Source organism: Silurus aristotelis (genome assembly GCF_946808225.1).
Source record: "Silurus aristotelis genome assembly, chromosome: 10".
NCBI classification, from domain to species: domain Eukaryota; kingdom Metazoa; phylum Chordata; class Actinopteri; order Siluriformes; family Siluridae; genus Silurus; species Silurus aristotelis.
The window spans coordinates 12467957-12490392 of NC_139583.1; the positions used below are offsets into that span (position 1 = coordinate 12467957).

Consider the following 22436-nt stretch of genomic DNA (forward strand, 5'->3'; position numbering starts at 1 on the left):
GAAATCTTAAAGAGACAGCCAAACACTGTTTCTTTCTGTTAGAAAAGCTATTAAAAAATTTTATTTTTGACTCATCCTACTTACCTGAGTGGATACTCCATCTGTATTTTCATCTGATTGGATGCTTCCAGAGAAAGGTCCCCAGAGTGTGTCCACCAACAGGTCCTTGCAGGCCAGAACTTTAGAGTCCTCTGGTCCATCTGAAAGCTTCAAATCATCTGTTTACACACACAGACAACAACAAAAATAGGTATTAGAAATAGATCATATTAAAAATGCGATTTTGACATATTATGACATACATAAGCACCCTGACATACAGAGACAGAGAGGTGATTTCTGGTGTTTTTAAGAGACTCATAAAATTTTAGCATCGACATGGCAAGTTTTGACATAGCTACAGTCAGCCAACAATGGAGCAAAACTTTCCATTGCTCTCTGGATGCGAGATACAGCATACCCTCTTACCTGTCAATCACAGTGACACTAGTCAATCACAGATGTCTCAGGAGCTTGTATGTATGCAAAAGGGAGCAGAGAGCAGATAGTGCTTTTCTCTAAGGGTGTTTCACAGCCCTGTCGCACATAAACAGCGGTTTGAATAGATGTGTTTAGCGTAACCTCACTTTCCACGGTTTTCAGTTTTAATATATTAGGGGAGAGCTGGTTGGTGGGTGGGAAATTTTCCCTGAAAGGGAAAAGAGTGGGAAAAGGAAACAGACAGAAACCAAAGCATAAGTATTATTGATTACTGGGTGCTAACTCACAAGGACTTATTTACAGATTATCAAATATTATTAAACAAGTGCCCCTTGTACAGCGTTTTTCCACTGGACAGTGCAGAAGGTTTTACGTTATGTTTATGGCATGTGACAGATGCCCTAATCAAGAGCAATTATCTTATTGATTTAACTGAGCAGGTAAGGGTTAGGGGCCTTCTTCAGGAGTGGGAGCTTGGTTTGTGCTGTAATTTGAACTCATTGTCTTACGATTAGAAGGTCAACACCTTAACCTCGGAGCTACCATTTCACGGTAGAGTTCGATACTTGTGTCTATTAAGAGAAAGTATTCAAAGATTTAATCGCGATTAATCGCATGACTGTCTTGAGTTAAATGGTGATTAATTGCAACTTAATTGCACATTTTTTATCTATTCTAAAATGTACCTTAAATTAATACTTTTTAAGTTTTTAATACTCAAACATAGGTATGCACAAATATAGATGCTTTATGCAAATGTATGCTTATTATTAGTGAAACCAGACTCAACACAGAGCATGAAGACAAAACAATCTTGAAAATGTTTTAAATCAATTAAATTTAAATTGCGTAAATCATCAGGACAACAAACGTAACGTTTGCTATATTTCCACAAGGACGATTTCAATTGCTGGATATGTACATCATGGTGGATTTTGGTGCTTGATTTGAGAAATAATTTTTCAGTGTAGTTTACTTTTTTTTTATATCTGAGTAAAGAAAGCACGGTATGAATAAATGTGTGTTGTGTTGAAGCTTTTATTTTAATGTATTTCTTTTTTTAATAAAAATGGTAAAACAGAAATGCACACTGCATCAATCGGATGTTAAGAAAAATTGTGCCGGTAATCAAATTAACGATTTTATTTTAAAATGCAATAATTACGTACATTTTTACAACCCTACTGTTTTATATATATTATAATAGTACATTTCTTTAGATGTACTATTATGATGCAATCATACAATTTAATGTTTTAAAATATTTATATCTGTTTAAATAGCCTTTATTTGATTAAGAACAGTAATGTTTTCTATTCTGTGATGTTTTTAAAGAAATCATCTATGCTAAGAAATAGATGAACTGCAGTCCACTAGGTGGAGCTTGGTGTTTAATAAGAAGAATGTGCTTGGGAAAATGAGCCAAAACAAAACGAACTTTTGTACTTCCTGTGACAGATAAGTGCGAAAAAAGGGATAGGAGTCAAGGCTTTGCTGATTCATAGATGCGAGACAAACTTTTAGAAACTCCCACATACAAGATCAGTCACACACATGATTACAGAACAATTAACAATAATCCCAATTACGCACCATGATTTCCCTGTTAATGTAATTCTTTTGCATGACCAATTCCAAAAAGGTCCCCCCGACCTGCGCACGCACCCACGCACAGTTCAGTCTCACTTTCAGGGGTCGGCCTAAAGTGCAGAGGATAAGAGTGTTTGTCTAACACTCTCCATGTCAAAACACTCATCTATCTTCCCTGTATCTATCTCCAGCAGAGAACAACAGACCAACACTGATAAAAACGTTTTTCCCACAGACAAAACCTGGAGAAGGGGACATGGACAGAGAAATCAACGCAGATGTACGCAGCAAAGACAGATAACAACTATGCGACAGCAAACTAGTAGGACACACAGGGACACAGAGAATATGGAAGAAATACAGATAACCACATGGTATTATTGAACGACATAGGAATAATAGGTCAGACTGGCCATGCAAAAGCAGGTTGGTCATTAACTAGGCTTGTCACTAGCCATCAGAGATTGTGCTGCTATCAACAGTTTAAAGTTCAGTGTCCAAACTTGCGATCACCTCAGCAGCCCTGAAATCAAGGAGTTTTATCAAGTCACAATAGCATCAGTGCCATAGCTGAACCCCTCACATGACCCAGACATCTGCATGCAGTATTAGACAGCTTTAAAAAAGACTTGCATCAAACACATTTGTTCAAGTTAACTTTCTACATGGCAGTAAATGATAAAGAAATATATATATTTGCTAACGACATTTGCATCAATCGAACACCAAGGTAACATCTCACTCATGGCTAATGACCTTAACACCTCACTTCTGAAGATCCAATGTCCTTATCATCAAGACCCCACCGATCTCCCACACAATGCCCAGTCAAGTGCTCTGATATCGGCCCTGTGTCCGGCCTTAGCAACGCCCCGCAATAACCTCACCAGCCTTATCGATGTGATTGTGTGGCCAATGCCCAAAAACTGCATGCTGGCCTTATCAATAGCAATGAGTCCACACAGCTCTTATCAATACTGCTCCATGCTGGTAGTGTCCACACAAACCCTTATCAATAGTCCAAGCACCTGGTTGACTTGACTGCTATAAAACAACTGCTCCATAATTAACAAAATAAGCCATGATGTTGTCCACCTGGAGAGGAAAAGAAAGGAGAGGACAGAAAATGAGAGTAGAGGAGAGGATGAAAAAAAGTCTTTAGTTCTCTGAGGTCTGAATATTGATGTGCACAAATGTAGTATTATGCATGAATCAATTGAATAAGTCTGGTGTCTATGTTGGAGGGTTTAATGATAAAAGTGATTCGTACACAAAGACAGGTTAAGCACAATGTCATTTAAAGTTGTTGATAACCCTATATGCACACAAACCATATTTTAAAGAGAAAGGCTTCTCAAATCTGCACTTAATCTATAGCTGATCTTTTCAACTGTGTTTTTTTTTTTTACCAACAGGAACCTGGTAAAAGAAACTCAGCTCTGTTTCTGATCATGAGATACTTAACAGTGACTGAAAACAGCTAAAATAACATGGTCGAAATCTATAAACAAAACCTATTTATAACTCAACATTGTCACACTTGAACTGTACATTTAAGAGGAAAAATTGACTACGTTAAAGAGCAGGTTCGGACAATGCTGCATCCCTGGTGCTTTCCTGGTGTACTCCTCCAGCTACATGATCTTCCCGATCACGGCTAATTGATTTTTAAAAAGACTATTGTTGATATCAAATGAGCGGATCAGTGTGCAGCCATTGATTTTTTGACAAAGTACAACAGGAAATCTTTATCTGAGACGCACTCCGACCCCGCACTAATAGGGGGGGGTTTAACCTCTGCCGAGGAACAAACCCAATGCTTTTTCCCCACTGTAACTAAAGACGGATCCAAAAAAATCTAATGCATTTTATATTTAAATGTACAGTTCAAAATCATATTGTTAAATTTAAAAGGCAGCTGGAGCTAATTTGTATTTTGGATTAGCTAACAATCTGATTTCTCCCTCTTACTCTCAGAGCAAAACCTTGCCACAAATACACACACACACACACACACACACACACACACACACACACACACACACACACACACACACACACTTCAAGCCTAAGCAGAGTCAAAACATACGGTTTAAAAAGATACACATTTCTGGGATATGCACTGCCTATTCACCATCATGGCATCATTTCCATTTTGCCGTCTATTGCCAGAGAGAGATAAGACACCTGCGTTGCCACGCAGATGAGCTTCAACAGAACTTTATCATTGACATTTACTACTGTTTACACAACTAATTTCTCTTAACTGTACTTCTGAACCTTTATCAGCCCAGCACAAGGCCTGGAAAAGAGCACATGCCAAACATGCAGAAAAGCCAATATGTGAGCGGGAAGAATGATAAACTCGAGACACAAATGAAAAGCAGCAATGGTGCAACGATGAGATGACTTTAAGAAACAAATAAGGATTCGGCAATCTGTAGGTTCAAAATGCAATAGAGAGAGACAGTAAAGAAAGTAACTGAAGTGGCAAGAAGATGGACAGCCTTTTAATCTGCAACCAGCAAACACATCATCTCACTAGATTATCTTCCCTAGTATAATGGACATGTTCTGTATTTTACCATCAGGGGGCGACACGAGTCACATATGCTTCATAGGTTTTGGTGAATTTTGGCAACCAAACGCAATATACTGTATATGAAGACCTCAACAGAGAACTTAGCTCGCTTTTTGATTTAGATCAGCTCTGGACCTTTGAGGAATGTTATTAAGCTCTGTGACTTCCTTTTGGAAACAATTCATGAGAAAATCTCATTATGCTCACCACTTGGAAGATGAAATGTGTTAGGTTTGCTTTGGCTTTAGATGCAGAAGTAAAAATGGCTAAATGTTATTATTACTTTTATAAATTATGCTTTTTAGTTATTAAACCTGTTTTTCTTTGGTTTTTACTGTAATTGTTAAACTGTCGGTCAGACTGAAAAAGGTATTTATGAACTCTTAACCTGGATGAAAAAAGTTCCAGCTGCTCTTCTGCTAAATTATAACCAATGAGAGTAAAACTACATAGACATTACATTTTTTTTTTTTACGTCTCACACACTACATTTTCTCAGACGTCACATACTATTATAGCTGAGTGGCTAAACTAGGTTTCGGACAACCTGTATATTACAGGATTAAGCAAACACAATATTACTGTAGACATTTCATATTTTTGTCACTAGTCCTCTCTGCTCCATTTACATATATTGAGAAACTATTTGGCAACTTTAAAAAGAAAACAAAAAAATACATTCACTTTATGCTAGGTTAGAAATGGTTTTTATGGTTTAGAAAAATCTTTTACAGCATTATGTAAATTATGCAATTAAATTCTGTCATTTAAAAACATTCACATCACCAATCTTTTCTGCACAAAACTGTCCCTTTTGTGGTGTATGTTAACCAAAAATGTCCAATGCTACTGTGCCACTGGCTAGTTCTGTTTCAGAATGGAATGCACGCAGACTAAAAATAGAGGAGCTGAAAATAATAACGCCAAAACCCATTTACTCTCATCGTATCAAAAGAATAACGGCTGATTGTGCTTCTTCTGTTCATTGTTATGCGCGTTGTCTTATTTTACGCAGGTCATTAAGTTGTGTCATTCATTTAGCTTAATGGTTTTCTCATATCATGCAGACATACTGCATCAGCAGCATGAAAAATGTTAAAAAAATTTCAGATGAATGTGGAGCTTATGCATAAATAAAAATGTGTTTATTTAGGTTTAATCATAACCTGCATATGTGTGCAAGTCATGCTGGTTTTGTGTGTGTTGTGTGTCTGTTTGTATGTGTGTGTGTGTGTGTGTGTGTGTGTGTGTGTGTGTGTGTGTGTGTGTGTGTGTGTGTGTGTGTGTGTGTGTGTGTGTGTGTGCACACTAAGATTTGCTCACCCTGTCCTCTACCACTGCTCCCCTCTCATAAATCGAAAGTGGAGACCTTCCAGTAACTCTTTCTGATTATCACACATAAATTAATTAGAAAATGTTTCTTGACATTCTCTGTGCATAATCGAGGGGTGGGGGTCTGCGGGAGGACTCCAGCAAAAGCACAAAATTAATTGTACGGTATGTGACTTTGATAATTAATTCAATAATTATTTCGTGTCTACTTTAGAGACTCCTTCTGGCTTTAAATAGGTCGTTTTAATGATAGTGTCAAGTGAATTTAGATTTTCGAGAGAAAAAAGTGAGAACTGAGAAAAGTATCACGCAGAAACTACGCTGTAGCTCTTGGTTTTATAATTAACAGAAGAATACAGATACAGCACTGTCACTAATTAAAAAAAAGCTTTTTAGATGAGTAATCTGCAGAAGTGGCTGACAAAGAGGGACATCGTGGAACAATAGGAACAAAACAGCGTTTTCAATTTTTCTTGCCCTTTTTTTTTATAGAGTACTTTTAAAGTATTACAGCTTCAGTGTGCACTGACTATGTCATTGGCACTGATAAAAAAGCACCGTGCATGTGAGGAAATATCAATAATATACCGGTACCTACAATGTATTACTATACCATTAATAATCCTGAGTTTACTTCCTGAGTGTTGGTTGTTCAAAAATCATTGATTGGTTAGTATCAGAGCTGTAAAGCAATACATGTTACACTGTTGTGTTCAGAATGCAAAACTCAAAGTGTATAGTTAGTCAGAATACTGTTGCTTTTTTAAATGAAATCTTTGAAAGAAAGACCTCAAAAGCTTGCTTAACTATTTTAAAGTCACTACACTCATATGTATACTCCCACGCTTTCCATTTGCCGGTCTCATCCCCATTCTTTTTCAAGAAAACAAGATCAGTCTTCTCATGTTACTAAAGACAATGTTAGATTATTAACCAGGAAAAAACATTAATGAAGGTAAACAATTACACTATACGGACCAAATATGTGAACACCTGACATGCATATGTGTATCTTATTCAAAAGTTATGGTATTAATATAGAGTTTTATATTTGGTAACTCAAATTTACCCTAAAACTTTTCTACTCCAATTTTCTGGGAAGGCTTTCCATTTAATTTGCTCATTCAGTCACATCAGCATTAGTGAAGTCGGGTATTGATGAGAAACAATCATTGAAACGGGTTTTGGCCTCAGTGTGAGTAAAGGGAAATCTAAATGAAACAACATACAAATATATTCAACAAAATTGTGAGCATTCAGCATTGTGGTAAATGTTTGGGAGGCATTGTCTTGTGCCATATAATGTGAATTTAAGCAGAATAAGAAAGCAGAAAGCTTTCAAACTGAACAGCTGAATCAAAACCATATATTGTAATATTGTATATACTGTACACTTTAAACACAAATTACTTGTTATTCAATTTGGCTCGATAAACATGATGCACTGGTACAGTGAAAGTTGTTTTAATAGGTGAAGTACTTTTCTCACATTTCCCACCCATTCAAGTTGATCTTTGACTATTTGCTATAAACAGTCAACTGGAATTACCACATTCACTATCATTTACGTTATATTATGAGAACTTGTAAAAACACAACCACCAGGTGCCTACAGTAAAATTATAACATCGTGAAAGAGTGCAGCTGTTTTCCATGTGTCAAAAGGGAAAAAATATATGTATATATTTAGAAGTGTGTATACAGTATTTTAGATATCAGTCCTTCTCTCCATACCAACGTTGTGGAAAAAATATAATAAGTCCATGATTTTTTTTTTTTTTTTTCATTTTCAGTTTTCCATGAGCTTGTGATCTTAAAATTGGACATAATCTTGACTGTAAGCCTTATTTGGTGCACATAAACTACACATCTATTCCAACTCCTCATGTCCACATTCTCCTGTTTGGCAGATACATAATATGACAGATAGCTGGGTCTGCTGAGTGTGTACACACACACACACACACACACACACACACACACACACACACACACACACACACAGAGAGCAAGAATGGGAAGTTGGTGAAGCAAAGATAGAAGGCTGGAAGAAGAAGAAGCAAAGCCAAACTGAAACATGGAGCAAGAAAGGACAGGAAGTGGCAGAAAGGCTCAGGCATCTGATAGGATGGCGATCGAAGTGGCAGTATCCAGGTCACATGGTGCAGGCGGTGTGATAAACGCCGCAATAGATTACACACCACACCTCTCAATCATCAGCTCGACACCAGTGTAACACACAGAACAGGAGCTGTGGATAAGAGTAAAGGGATAAGGGCATGTTTCCTAACTTTCAATCATTGCGTGAGCGATGTACACTGAGGAAAATAAGTATTTGAACACCCTGCTATTTTGCAAGTTCTCCCACTTAGAAATCATGGAGGGGTCTGAAATTGTCATCGTAGGTGCATGTCCACTGTGAGAGACATAATCTAAAAAAAAAAAAAATAGAGAAATCACAATATATGATTTTTAAACTATTTATTTGTATGATACAGCTGCAAATAAGTATTTGAACACCTGTCTATCAGCTAGATTTCTGACCCTCAAAGACCTGTTAGTCTGCCTTTAAAATGTCCACCTCCACTACATTTATTATCCTAAATTAGATGCACCTGTTTGAGGTCTTTAGCTGCATAAAGACACCTGTCCACCTCATACAATCAGTAAGAATCCAACTACTAATATGACCAAGACCAAAGAGCTGTCCAAAGACACTAAAAACAAAATTGTACACCTCCACAAGGCTGGAAAGGGCTACGGGGAAATTGCTAAGCAGCTTGGTGAAAAAAAAGGTCCACTGTTGGAGCAATCATTAGAAAATGGAAGAAGCTAAACATGACTGTCAATCTCCCTCGGACTGGGGCTCCATGCAAGATCTCACTTCGTGGGGGCTCAGTGATCCTAAGGAAGGAGAGAAATCAGCGCAGAACTACACGGGAGGAGCTGGTCAATGACTTGAAAAGAGCTGGGACCACCGTTTCCAAGGTTACTGTTGGTAATACACTAAGACGTCATGGTTTGAAATCATGCATGGCACGGAAGGTTCCCCTGCTTAAACCAGCACATGTCCAGGCACGTCTTAAGTTTGCCAATGACCATTTGGATGATCCAGAGGAGTCATGGGAGAAAGTCATGTGGTCAGATGAGACCAAAATAGAACTTTTGGGTCATAATTCCACTAAACGTGTTTGAAGGAAGAAGAATGATGAGTACCATCCCAAGAACACCATCCCTACTGTGAAGCATGGGGGTGGTAGCATCATGCTTTGGGGGTGTTTTTCTGCACATGGGACAGGGCGACTGCACTGTATTAAGGAGAGGATGACCGGGTCCATGTTCTGCGAGATTTTGGGGAACAACCTCCTTCCCTCAGTTAGAGCATTGAAGATGGGTCGAGGCTGGGTCTTCCAACATGACAATGACCCAAAGCACACAGCCAGGATAACCAAGGAGTGGCTCTGTAAGAAGCATATCAAGGTTCTGGCATGGCCTAGTCAGTCTCCAGACCTAAACCCAATAAAAAAATCTTTGGAGGGAGCTCAAACTCAGCAACAGGCCAGAAACCTGACTGATCTAGAGAAGATCTGTGTGGAGGAGTGGCCAAAATCCCTCCTGCAGTGTGTGCAAACCTGGTGACAACTACAGGAAACGTTTGACCTTTGTAATTGCAAACAAAGGCTCCTGTACCAAATATTAACATTGACTTTCTCAGGTGTTCAAATACTTATTTGCAGCTGTATCATACAAATAAATAGTTAAAAAAATCATACATTGTGATTTCTGGATTTTTTTTTTTTTTATATTATGTCTCTCACAGTGGACATGCACCTACCATGACAATTTCAGACCCCTCCATGATTTCTAAGTGGGAGAACTTGCAAAATAGCAGGGTGTTCAAATACTTATTTTCTTCACTGTATATACTGTACTTCTGTACGACCGTACTCACAAAGCAAGCTTCTCCACAAAATCAACTCACATCAACCTCTGAAGACGTTTCCTGTGACATATATTAAATTGTCGTTACACTTTACTTTCAACCACTTTTATCCCACAACCAACCGCGCTTATACTGCAATGCAGGTGTGTGTGGAACAGACGGCAAGAAAGTCAGTAATGATTTAATTTGAACAGTTCATCACTGCAAAAATGAAAGGGAAAAAAATATCAGCCTTAATCGCACCCATATCTTGAGAGTTATACTTAAATAAAAAATTACAAACATATTTACTACCAGCGAGGATTCCTATAAAAATCCTTCAAGGTTCATTGGATAAATAAAGGGTTTTAAATGCTCTTTGTTCACCCCGAGATAATGAATGAACCCTTAAAGTTTGCCTAAAATCAAAATAATTTTATGTACCTGCATCATAAAAAATAAATGTAGATACAAAAAATTGCTTTGCAGATATTCTCATTGTAATTGTATAGTCTTATAACTTCCAGGAAAATGAAAGCTGTAGTTAAAAAAAAATTAATACATTTAAAATATATATATTATGTATGTATGTATGTATGTATGTATATACATATACATACATACATACATGAACACTCAAAACTATTCTCAATGTTCCAAAGTAACGATCTCTTGATATTTGACACACCACATACAGTACACACTCACACACTTTTAACACCCATGAAAGCAGGTCTTGCTTTACAGTTTAAAACAATAAACATGCTTTTTTTGGTTGAACCTCCTTCTACACAATTTTCTATCTATCACGCGGCTATGTGATCGCAACTTCTCCTAGGTGTTTTAACAACTTGGGGCTTTTTAGTGTTGGAATACGTCACCTGTTTAGACTGAGTGAGAACATGATAATGCATTTTTATTATTAGGACTTCTTGATCAATAAATAGTTAAAGTTTTAACAGCTCAGAATGTTTTATAGTACTAGTGTACAGTCACAGTCTGAAGCTGCTCTACCTAGGAATAAAGAAGTATTCATCACACATATGTAATGATTAATAAATAATTGCTATTAATCTTTAAAAAAAAAATCATGACTATTACATGAAGTAAAAATACAAATTATCCAAATATATAAAGGTATCGGTGTATTATTTTCTTACAAAGTATTTTTTTTCCTTATTTCTGGACTGGACAATTAAGTTTCAAAAGTGCATTTCATTTCAAATTGCAATTACAAAACATTAAAAAAATTCCACACAGAAGTTTCTTAGAAGTCATGTTCAGTTTCATAAAAGAATGCTCATTTCTGTCATGCAAAACTCTCGCACATCAATTTCCAGATCACTTAAAGAAACACTTATTAATAACCTAACACATTATAGTATAATCTCTAGACTTAATAATGTTTTAAAAATAACAATTTGAGGTAAATGGGTGGATAAGTGTTTTATTTTAACCCAGATAAAACAAAGGGGGTGGGACTACAGAATGACCTGAACTGTGGGGTGAGACAGCAGTGATGCCAGGTTCTGGGGTAGGGACGATGTGTGTGTGTGTGTGTGTGTGTGTGTGTGTGTGTGTGTGTGTGTGTGTGTGTGTGTGTGTGTGTGTGTGTGTGTGGTACGGTGTGGTGTTGTGCGAGTGTGTGTGTTCGCAGAAGGAGCGGGGGGGAAGGGACGGGGGTTAACGGTCTGACGTTGAGCCGCCTCTGTTCAAGCCCAGATAACAGTTTCGTCTGAGCCCCTCATACCACCGCACAACCACAGCCACCTCTCAGGAAGAAATAAAGACAGATTGAAGAGAAGAAGATGATAAACCTGACAACTAACTGAAAACCATAAAACTTCCCACAGGCCTCCATGGAACACTGGTTCTGACATTTTAATAACAAGCTTCTACAACCAAGACACATTCCCACCCACATAACCATTAAGAAACAGCAAAATACTGAAAAAACGTATATGCACTTTTTTTCTCCTCCCCCCGCACTTACATTAAACGATCTCTGAAATACAACATGGCTTCTCACAAACAATAGTGTTTATATGGTTCTATCCCTCTCTTTCAACATGACAAAATATTAGCTCTGATTGAAAAACCGACACTTTTAATTGTATTTTAAATGTAATGTAAAATACTGCTATAGAATTGGCACAAATAAATTGTTTTCAAATCCAAAGCTATTTAAATTGTGCAGGGGACTTTTCACCAATCCAGAGTGAATAAGCCTCCCATATAATATAATAAAGTCAATTGGGGACAAAAAGCTAAAAATAATTGTCTTATAGGGCTGGAATGATTTCTTGAGTAACTCGAATACAAAAAATCATCAAGGCAAATTATTTTAGTTTAGTCCATTTAACTACACACAAAGCATTTTGTTTCACCACGGACCATTATTACTGATGCACCACCCACCAAATCTGGAGCGCTCTGGACAGGTAAACACATGCTGCAGAATGAAAAAATTTAGGAACGGGGAGAAAACAGTGAGCGGCGAAGAGAAGATTCAGTTTCCACCACATGAAAAAAGGTTTGCCTAATTTACACTTTTCCCTCGCAATTCTGACTACGTTATCGTTTTTGCCAATCGGAAAAGTTTTACACATTGAAAATAAAAAAGGCTACAATCAATAGGTATCAAACTGAGCCTCTGATTCCTGGAGAGAACTCTGTCTAACAATCAGAGGAGGAGGAGACGGAACAAGACTGATGAAGCAGAGGAGCTTCGTTCATAAACCAACAGCTTCAAACTTTAGGTCGACAACATGGTTACCGGTTGATGCACCAGAAATGTTGGATGTATCCGAGAAATAAAGTCACAAGAAAAAAAGTCAGAATAGTGAGAAAAAAATTAATTTAGGCAAACGAGTGTGCCAGAAATGGGATTCCATAAATTCAGGCCATAGAAAACGACAGAGGTTTCCAAAGTTTAAAACAAAGACATTTTATTTATTTTTTTTTAAGTGTAATCATTTTATTTTTATATTTTCATTTTTTATATATTTGTATTTGCATTTAGCTGTAATATGGCAATTAAATGAAATAAATGGGTTTAGTTTTCACAGATATCCTTGTATGCAATTTCAGCCATTAATATTTACATTTTTCTTAAAAGGAAACAAATTACTTGTTCATTTTAAGAGACCTGTCTTATTTTCTAAGCTAAAATAAATGATGCTGTTTAATTAAAAAGTACTTCTTATCCAATTATTAGATTAATCAAGGGAATAATTGGTAAAATACTCACTTAATAAAATAATCGATAGCTACAGCCCTAATGTATTATTAAAAGACACAGTTTAAAGACTGCTATTGTTCTGTTCCTTCAATGAATAATAGGAGTGCAAAACCTGCAGCTCCAGAAGAGACTTAAACAGATGCAAACAGAAGAAAAAGATCTTTGCCACTCATGTCCTTGTACAGAAAATGATGGCAGGCTGAAATAAGCTGATGTAGGAGGTGTGTGATTTGGCTTTGAAATGTGGAGCGGGATTGGACATTGTATCCACACAGTAAAGGGTAGAGATCTGAGGCACAGCGTTTCTGCTAAGAAACAATAGAGACAGGATGAAGACTAAAATGACACTCGGGTGCATTCTGCTTTCTCAGTCGAGTGTTTTAGACTGAGCAAGATAAAGGCTACACACTACTCTCCCTATTGTCTCTCTGAGAATGATCCGAATATGTTCATTAAACACTTGCCAGCATGTGATTACTACTCATGGTTTTAATGAAAAGCAGAATGATTAGCAAATTGCCGAAAGAGATTTTTTTCCAGAATATTTGCTCATTAGCATTAGAAACTAATCACAAATAAATCACTAATCACTTTTCTGTTAAGCGGAAAATGATTAGCCAGCTCATCTACATTATATTTATACTTTTATTGCAAAAATATGGAAGAATAAAAACATTACAAGAGAGTCATTACATAAGGCAATAACTGACAAAAGAATTTGGTTGAATAATTTCCATTCGTCAGATTGCTCTTTTTCCACTTCTCTTTTTGCTCCCACTCTCCTCTTCCCTCCCTCCTCGTCACTCTGCACGGTCCTGATATGTTTTCAATTTGCAAGATCTCAGGACTCTTTAGGAAGCCTATGCAGATTTGCTGGTATGTTTGCTGACAGTGGAAAACCTAGACTGCACCTCTGGACCTATCAGGCCGTCTCCAGACCACCCGTTAATGCCAACTGGGCCAAATAATTTATCTGCGTTTAAATGGCATTGATAATACGCATACACGGCTTCCCTCCATCAGCTACAATTAAATATGATCAGCACCAGCACTGGGTAAATATGAATAATCATTAGAGCTACCATTAACATGGTTTATGCTGTAATTTAAATAAGTGGGCAGATAAGAATGTGTGTGTGTGTGTGTGTGTGTGTGTGTGTGTGTGTGTGTGTGTGTGTGTGTGTGTGTTGTGAGATAAACAGGCAGACAAACAGAAAAAAGAGGAAAAGAGAGAGAGAGAGAGAGAGAGAGAGAGAGAGAGAGAGAGAGAGAGAGAGAGAGAGAGAGAGAGAGAGATAGACAGACAGCAAGAGAAAGACAGACAGAAGGACTAAGACACCAAGAGACTGAGAGACAGACAAAAAGAGAGTGAGACAAAGGTAGACAGAAAATAAAAGAAGACACTCAGGAAAAGAAAGAGAGATAGAGCCAGAGAGAAAAGGAGCAGGAAAGCAGAGTGACAAGCAGGCAGCTAGAAGGGATTACTCTGCTGGTCATTTGCATATCAAGAATTTTAAGCACAGAGGAAAATATCAAACCCTCCAGCCAGCAAGGTCATTCCAAAGATAATATTTTCTTCATAATTTATTTTGCATATCATGCAGCAGGACACGTTATAGATTAAAAACGCCGCTCCACCCTATCAACTCATTCTGACACTTGAGCCTAGCCACCACCTATCATTCCATTTCATATGACTCCACCCTATAAATGACATTATTATACAAAGATACAGCAGCAGTTAACCAAACTCATAAACCATCAGCAGCACTGCTGATTACAATTTCACCTTTTTCACAACTGGATCATTGATAATACCACTGGGTTTGCGCCTCGCTAACACTGTTATAAAAAAAATAAAAATAAAAAAAAAACATCAAATCACAAATAAATGTGCATAAACTGTAAAGAGAAACAGTAGATGCTGATCAGTCATTCCACTGAGGCTGTATTATAGAAATATCCTAACTGTAAGATTCTATCTTATCTGTTTAGTAACTATGACACCTGCAGTTTGGATTGCATTCAAGGACAATAACTATTGCAGAATAACAACTTGGTTTTTTTTCCCCCCTTATCGTGACTTAGGATAAGAAAAGAGGATTACAGAAGCACCCTCACTCAAATCAAACCTATAAACATTGTCCTAAATTTAAGATTCCATGAATAATAACCTCTATTTACATTTTTGTATTTTAGAAGAATTCGGAGGGTACGTATTAGCACATTGCTTGTCCACTAGCATCAACCAATGTAATGGTTATAATATATACATACATTTTGGAGACAAGGTGAGGGAGGCGAGATTGAGATGGTTTGGACATGTGCAGAGGAGGGACATGGGGTATATCAGTAGAAGAATGCTGAGGACGGAGCTACCAGGAAGGAGGAAAAGAGGAAGAAAAAGGAGGAGGTTTATGGACGTGGTGAGGGAAGACATGCAGGTAGTTGGTTTGAAACAGGCAGATGTAGAGGACTGGGGGGGTATGGAGACGGATGATCCGCTGTGACCCCTAATGGGAGAAGCCGAAAGAAGAAGATAGCAGTGTGTTTTCAAACATGTTGCATTTGTGGCTGTGTGTTTTTTCCACACATAGTTCCCAGAAATCCATCTCCAGGAGTACTTCATCCTGGGGCTGTTCAGTGCCAGAATATCTTGCTACCTCAGACTGACAAAGAATTTCTTTAAGCACTGTCAGTATTTCTCTAATAGTAAAAGTAAGTAAAAGTAAGAAGCTCTCAGTCTCATCAGCTTCACTGACAGTCGACCTGGACTCAAACGTGTACAGCATAACTCCAGAGACATGTTGCACATCAATGTCTAGGATCATCACTCATGGGAAAGTGGACAGGTGTAAGAGAGGACAACAGTCAGAGCCTTACTCTGGCTGTAATAGCCAAGTACAACCCTTATAGGGCAATATAGAGGCTGTAGCTTTAAAATCTTGCTGACATGAAAGAAGTAAAGCAAAAAAGGGAGGAAAAAAACGTATATGTGCAAAGAAAAGTAAATGATGTCACATAGTACATCTTATCCAGCTCTTGTATTACTATGTGACCTGTTTATTGCTACAGAAAAATGTAAAAACATTCTTTTTTTTCTTTACATAAAAACACAAAACAGCACAATCCACATTGTAATATTGCTTTCCCTTTCGATTTCTCTTACTCCCAGACTTATTTTTATAGCCTGAAGACCAACTGATGTTGCACCAATCAGTAGCATAATTTTTCCCCCCACATTTGTGCCAAACACATTTTTTTTTCCCCAATCAAAGAGACCACAGTCCTGATGTCTGTTTCTTTTTTGTTGGTTTACAGGACAAAGGCTTGTGAATTCACAGAAATAAATTCAGTGAGATAAAGCTAAAGTAATAGGTAAGGTCAATACATTCCCAGCTGCTTCATACACAGGGACAGGATCCCAACACTACTCTGACCAGGACAATTACTAAAAATTACTAAATTTGACTGACGGAATGAATAATTTGATATTATAACTGATGGGCCACAGAGGTCATTATAAAATTGAAACAGAAACAAATAACTTGTGAACTTGTAATTCTATTTAAAAAAAAAAGAAGAGTTTGGCAGGAAATAATAGTATAATGCAGACAACACTGGTCCAGCTCCTTGGCTTTTGAGATCAATTTAAAGCAGTAATCAAACAGGAAGTAACATCAAGGCACAGGGCCGGGTAATTTATTTTTTATTATATATCACTCGAAACCATCCCACATCTACTGGTGCTAAAATAATGATAAAATTCCACATTTCTATCTGTTTCGCTCTCTCTGGTTTATAAGAAAAAGCATGAAAGAGAACAAACCAACATATGAGTGGGCATGACTCCTGCTGCCACTCCACTCCTGACATTCAAGGAAGCAGGAAAAAGACAAGAAGGAAGGAGTGCTTGTGTGGGGGGTGGGGGGGGGGGTGTTTGTAGTGATGGAGGGACTGGTGTTGTGGGGGGGTTGTGACGATAAGAAAAAAATTCAGACCGGTCAAAGTTTCCCTTTTGCCAATCGTACTCCTGATAAAGGCAGCGTCTGCTCTAGTACTGATAGAGGGGCTATCTCTCTCCTTCTCCCCTCCTCTCCCTCTTCCACACTCTAACCTCTCTCTCTCTCTCTCTCTCTCTCTCTCTCTCTCTCTCTCTCTCTCTCTCTCTTTCTCTTTCTCTCTCTGAAGTTAGTTTGTGAAGAAGAAGAAACCTATCACACTCTAATCACCATCATGGCCATCAAGTAGCAACCACTCAGCAATGAAAAAATTTTCAAATTACTGTAACTCCATAATAATCAAATCATCCATAACAAAAAGAATTACAAGTACAATTTCCCATTTGAAAGAAAAACAAAAACTATTAATAACCAAAAATTTTAGAAGGCTCAATTATCACCACTGATCAAGAACAAAGAAATTATGATTTTAAAATCATTAGGGCCTTACACAAGTTCATGCACACTTTAAAAAAAATAAATTGGTAGTGTAAATATATGGAACAAAAAGAATATATATATATATATATATATATATATATATATATATATATATATATATATATATATATATATATATATATATCTAGTATGCCTCATATATATTCAAAATCATTATACCCAGATAGACATACTATGCAAAATGCTTAAAATAAAACAAAATAAATAATATTTTCAATTTGATACCTTAAACAGTAGCACTATGACAGTGCGTTCTAATTGATGACTGGCCCAGTACTGATTATATTTGAGAATTTCAGGATATCTATAGGCATGGATATGAAGGAAAAAAGTCTACAGTATATATAAATATATGAAAGATAGCAGCACAATGGCAGTATAAGAAGCTACAATGCAGGTGCACATAATAAATATCCAAATGATTTTCTATAGCAAGGTTACACATTAAACACAGTAACACATCATTAAACAACAATTTATTTATTAAAATGTCACTTCTGTGTATTAACATGTAGAAGCTTTCCAGAAGAGACTGGGAGAAACATTAAAATAGACACTGCTATATTGTCATGTAAAAATTCATTTTTAAAGCACCTAGCAAACATTGAAAACATATAAACGTTATCTGGCCCTGTGAGTGGGCCTCTCCACTTTTTTCCAAAGTGCACTGAAAACCAAACTAAAGAAATCAGGGTTTTAAAATGCAGCAGCCAAAATCTTCCATGAATTATGTGAAAAGCTCAAATAGAGCCACTATACGACTGATATGGAAGAAGTCCATCGTGGTGATGGAGATCTTTAATCCATGAACATGTATTAGCCCAGGGCAGAGGTATTCAAACTGTGGGAATTGCAATGGGGGGCTAGGGTAAGGGGTGCGATGAAAAGAAAAAAAAAGAAATGCTGCTATTTTCATGTGGTTCTGATTTATTCTATTTTAGTAGCCAGGTAATAATAGGCAATAAAAAGCCTCGGGCAAATAGGATGACTTGGCCAGAATAATCTGCAGTAGTTTGAGTACTGGCCAGTCTATGCTGTGGTGAGTGGCATATATAAGGCATGTTGGGCAACAAAGACTGAGTGGACTGTGCTACAAATATGTGTATATATATATATATATATATATATATATATATATATATATATATATGACAGAGTATGACAGGACTTGAGGGTTAAATCACTGTTCAAATAAAAAACATACTGAAAAGGAGTTACAACTTATAACTCCCCACCTATGACATCAGGGCATTTGGGAGAGTGACTGTTGTGCATTACAGACTGTAGACTGTGACCCATTCATCAGGCAGTAAAAGGCAGACAGGTCTAAGTAAACAAGTGGCGACACTGACCTGGGCCATTCCAGTTTGGCTCCACTTCCTCCTCCTTCTCTTCCTCCTCCTCCTCCTTCTCCTCTTCCATCTGCTGCTCTTCCTCATCACTGGCTTTCCAGCCTTTTTCATCTTCCTCATCAACGTCTGGTGTGTCTGAAGACTCGTGAGTTCTGGGCTCTGTCGGGAACAAAGAATTTACAACAATTTCTAAATAGCTTTCTACTAATGGCCGATTTATTCTAATTTGTTCAACTGCACAGAGGTGCTTTTGAAGAGTGTGGCTGTTCCTGTCTGATGATCAAAGTCCGTTTAAATAAGTACACCAGTAACCCAATGCCTGCCCACACACTCGGTTTCTTTTGATTCACAGAGTGAAGAAAGGTAATGTGTGTCTCCCTTTTATTGAGGGAAATCCTTGTCATCAGTGCCCATCTCTAAGTCATTGATGGAGGTGATTAGTGAATTCCTCTGATCAAAATGATCACTTTTCTGATAGGATTCTCTGTTTCTCCCTTTGTGTTTATCCCCCACACACACTGAAGTGCATCACTGTACCAACTGTGAGACTAATAATACTTCCTGAGCACTGGCAGAGGGCTGTTTTTCTCTTTTTCTAAACGCTATCCCCTTTTCTTCGGCAAGCCTCCAACCTAATCACCCCACCCTGAAATGAGCTTATCCACATGCACAAAGGCTGCGTTTACCCCTCGCATTCCCACAGAGATAAAGCAGCGATAGCAGCAGATCGATACCAGCCATAAACGTCAACCTGCGTGACTGCTATTATTAATGCAATAGTAGAGAGATTAGATCTGCATTGTCAAATAAATCTCTCTCCAACACACACATACACACACACACACACACACACACACACACACACTTACACATTCACCCAGAAACCATGCTTACCTAGCCCACATTCATACACACATATACATGTACAAATACACGCTCGATGACTTGACCCCCTCCCAAACTAAACAGTGGCATTATTTTCAGCTATAAATCACGTTGAATGGCACATTGATTTTTATCCTGCAGTGCTCAGCTGGGATAGTGGAGCTGGAGCCACAGTTATTGCATTTAATATTATCAATATTATCTCCCATATCATCAAAGCTGAGACGGCAGGTATCGGGAAAAGGGAGGCCTTCGCTGGCACCAGCCCTGCTCCTCAAACCCATTCTGCTCTTTCCAACACACATACACACAACCAAACCACATACATACATCTGATAAGAGCAACTTCCTCTGTCACACCTGGAGGGCAAAGTCACCAAGCTTGCTTCAGTTCAACTCCCCAGCATCAATCCTCACTCATTTCTCATAAATCTGCTCTTTTTTAGTTGTAACAATTAAGATAGACACAGTACAAAAAGACAGGGTTATACACTTCTTAGAGAAGCATGTATGGGTCAAGCATGTATTATTTGTGTATGGTGTGTGTGTGTGTGTGTGTGTGTGTGTGTGTGTGTGTGTGTGTGTGTGTGTGTGTGTGTGTGTGTGTGTGTGTGTGTGTGTGTGTGAGTGAAAGAGAGAGACCCCTTATGCAGCAATCATATACTGTGTTATGCTTGAATTAAGTCTTAGGGCAAACCTAATCTTCACGCACTGAACAAGAACTGACATTAACTTAGAACTGTTTACTCAATACTTTATTATCCCATATGTCTAAGAGCAACTGCTGTCTGCTATCAGTCAATGTTTAGGTGAATAACTCGTTTTTGTACAATACTTTTTGGATTCGTCAAATATATTTTTAATCTCTTAAACTATATTATAACATATCCGTTCAGAGATGGGGCTACGTCTTCAGATGGATGAATCTGTTGTCATGTGTATTACTTCACTGGTGAAATAAAAACAGCCTTGTCTAATTCTACAACTTTTATTTTTAAAGTGCAACACATGCATTTGTGCTTTTTATTGCTAGATCTCGCCAGCTACCCTTAGACATACGAGTGAGTTTGAAATAATTGTTTCAAAGAAGTTCTTGTCCATGCTTCAGAAGTGCTTTATATGAATCAGTTTCATGAATTTGAAAAGAAAAGTGCAAAAATATACGTGAATTATTTGCAAGAAAATCCTAAAAAGAAAAATGAAGGAATGCTTTTTACCTCACGTTGACCTCTAGATGTTAACCTCTAAAGCTAAAGTAACTTCCCCCACCTCTGAAGTGATGTGGACAAACTGGACAAATCTGCATTATCGTTATCATCTCTGATTTATGCAGCAATGGAACCAAACCAGAAATTTAGCACAGTCCCTATCCCTTCCCTGAGTACCACTATCCTATGTACTACACTATCATTATCATAAATATGCCATTAATGGATGGTGTACAGGTGGCTGGTGGGTGGCTGAGCAACATTATGTATCCTGTGACAGGTTGAATGTTTTTCTGAGGCGGTTATCAAGTGGTTATCGCCTGTGTCTTTCTATCCCAGATGGTGGATAAGAGAACTGGCCTTTATTAGCCGGTGCTGGCCTGATAAAGACCTGGTATTGATCGCAGGTTGAAAGAGCAGGTTCGTCAAACACGGCTGATTTACAGGAGCCTGATAATAGCAGCACCAGGCAACAGACAAGCTCAAAAAGCAAGAGATAGAGAGAGATAGAGAGATGCAGAATATTGTGACGTGGCCTTTTTTTTTTTTTTGCCTTAAGGAGCTACAGAGCACATGTTTACACAGATGATCCAGATATGTAAAAGTTTAATTTGAATTTAGAAATGCCCTTCTGTCACAATCATCAAGTACAAATGAAAAGATCTCTTGGGCTGAGTGCATTATTCATACATTCCTTTAAAAAAAAAAAAAAAAAGGATGATTTTTTTTTTTCCCCCAGAAAAAAAGTACAGACACATGCTTACACATGAGAATAATCTCTAATCTAATGCTGATTAGCACCTGACAAAGTTTCCATGCATTTATCAGAAACAGCCAACAAACAAGCTCTTATCACTGTGACACAAAATTGCACAAAAACAGGAATTTTCCAGTTTAAAAACAGAAACAGCATTTTATCTACAAATGCATTGTCTGAATTAACAGAACAGAATGGGAAGTGAACAAGGGCAGGCAGGATACAAAGGCTATCTGGTGCTTGCTCTTATTATTCTGAATGTTAGCTGTGCAGGAAATAAAACAGAAACAATTGCAGAAATCACAAATTCCTATATTACAAATATCAAAGACATTCAATTCTACATATAATGTATTGTAATGTATAACATATTGCATCTTCATACATTGTACTGTCACTGTAAATTCCTTTTACAAACGATGCATAACAAAAACAAACGGATCCTAGATATGCTATCACACCAGCACCTTTTCAACAAAGATTAAAAGTATAGCAATCCATACTGCCAAATTCTAACTAGCAGCACTACTACAAAACCTCCCATTAAAACAGCCTCTGCTGGTTACGATCTCTAATCGATCCCAGTCAGACATACATACATACCACAGGCAGGTTTAATGAGGCT

General features: G+C 37.6%; 1 protein-coding gene across 1 annotated transcript in view; it reads right to left on the reverse strand.

The window, feature by feature from the left end:
• The window catches only part of zfpm1 (zinc finger protein, FOG family member 1), a 71653-nt gene that overhangs the window by 15002 nt on the left and 34215 nt on the right, over positions 1-22436 (reverse strand). Inside the window, exons 3-4 of the mRNA XM_083552028.1 lie at positions 18962-19120; positions 85-218 (exon numbers count right to left, since the gene is read on the reverse strand). Coding sequence (XP_083408154.1) covers positions 85-218; positions 18962-19120 — 293 coding nt within the window. The remainder of the gene's footprint in view (positions 1-84; positions 219-18961; positions 19121-22436) is intronic.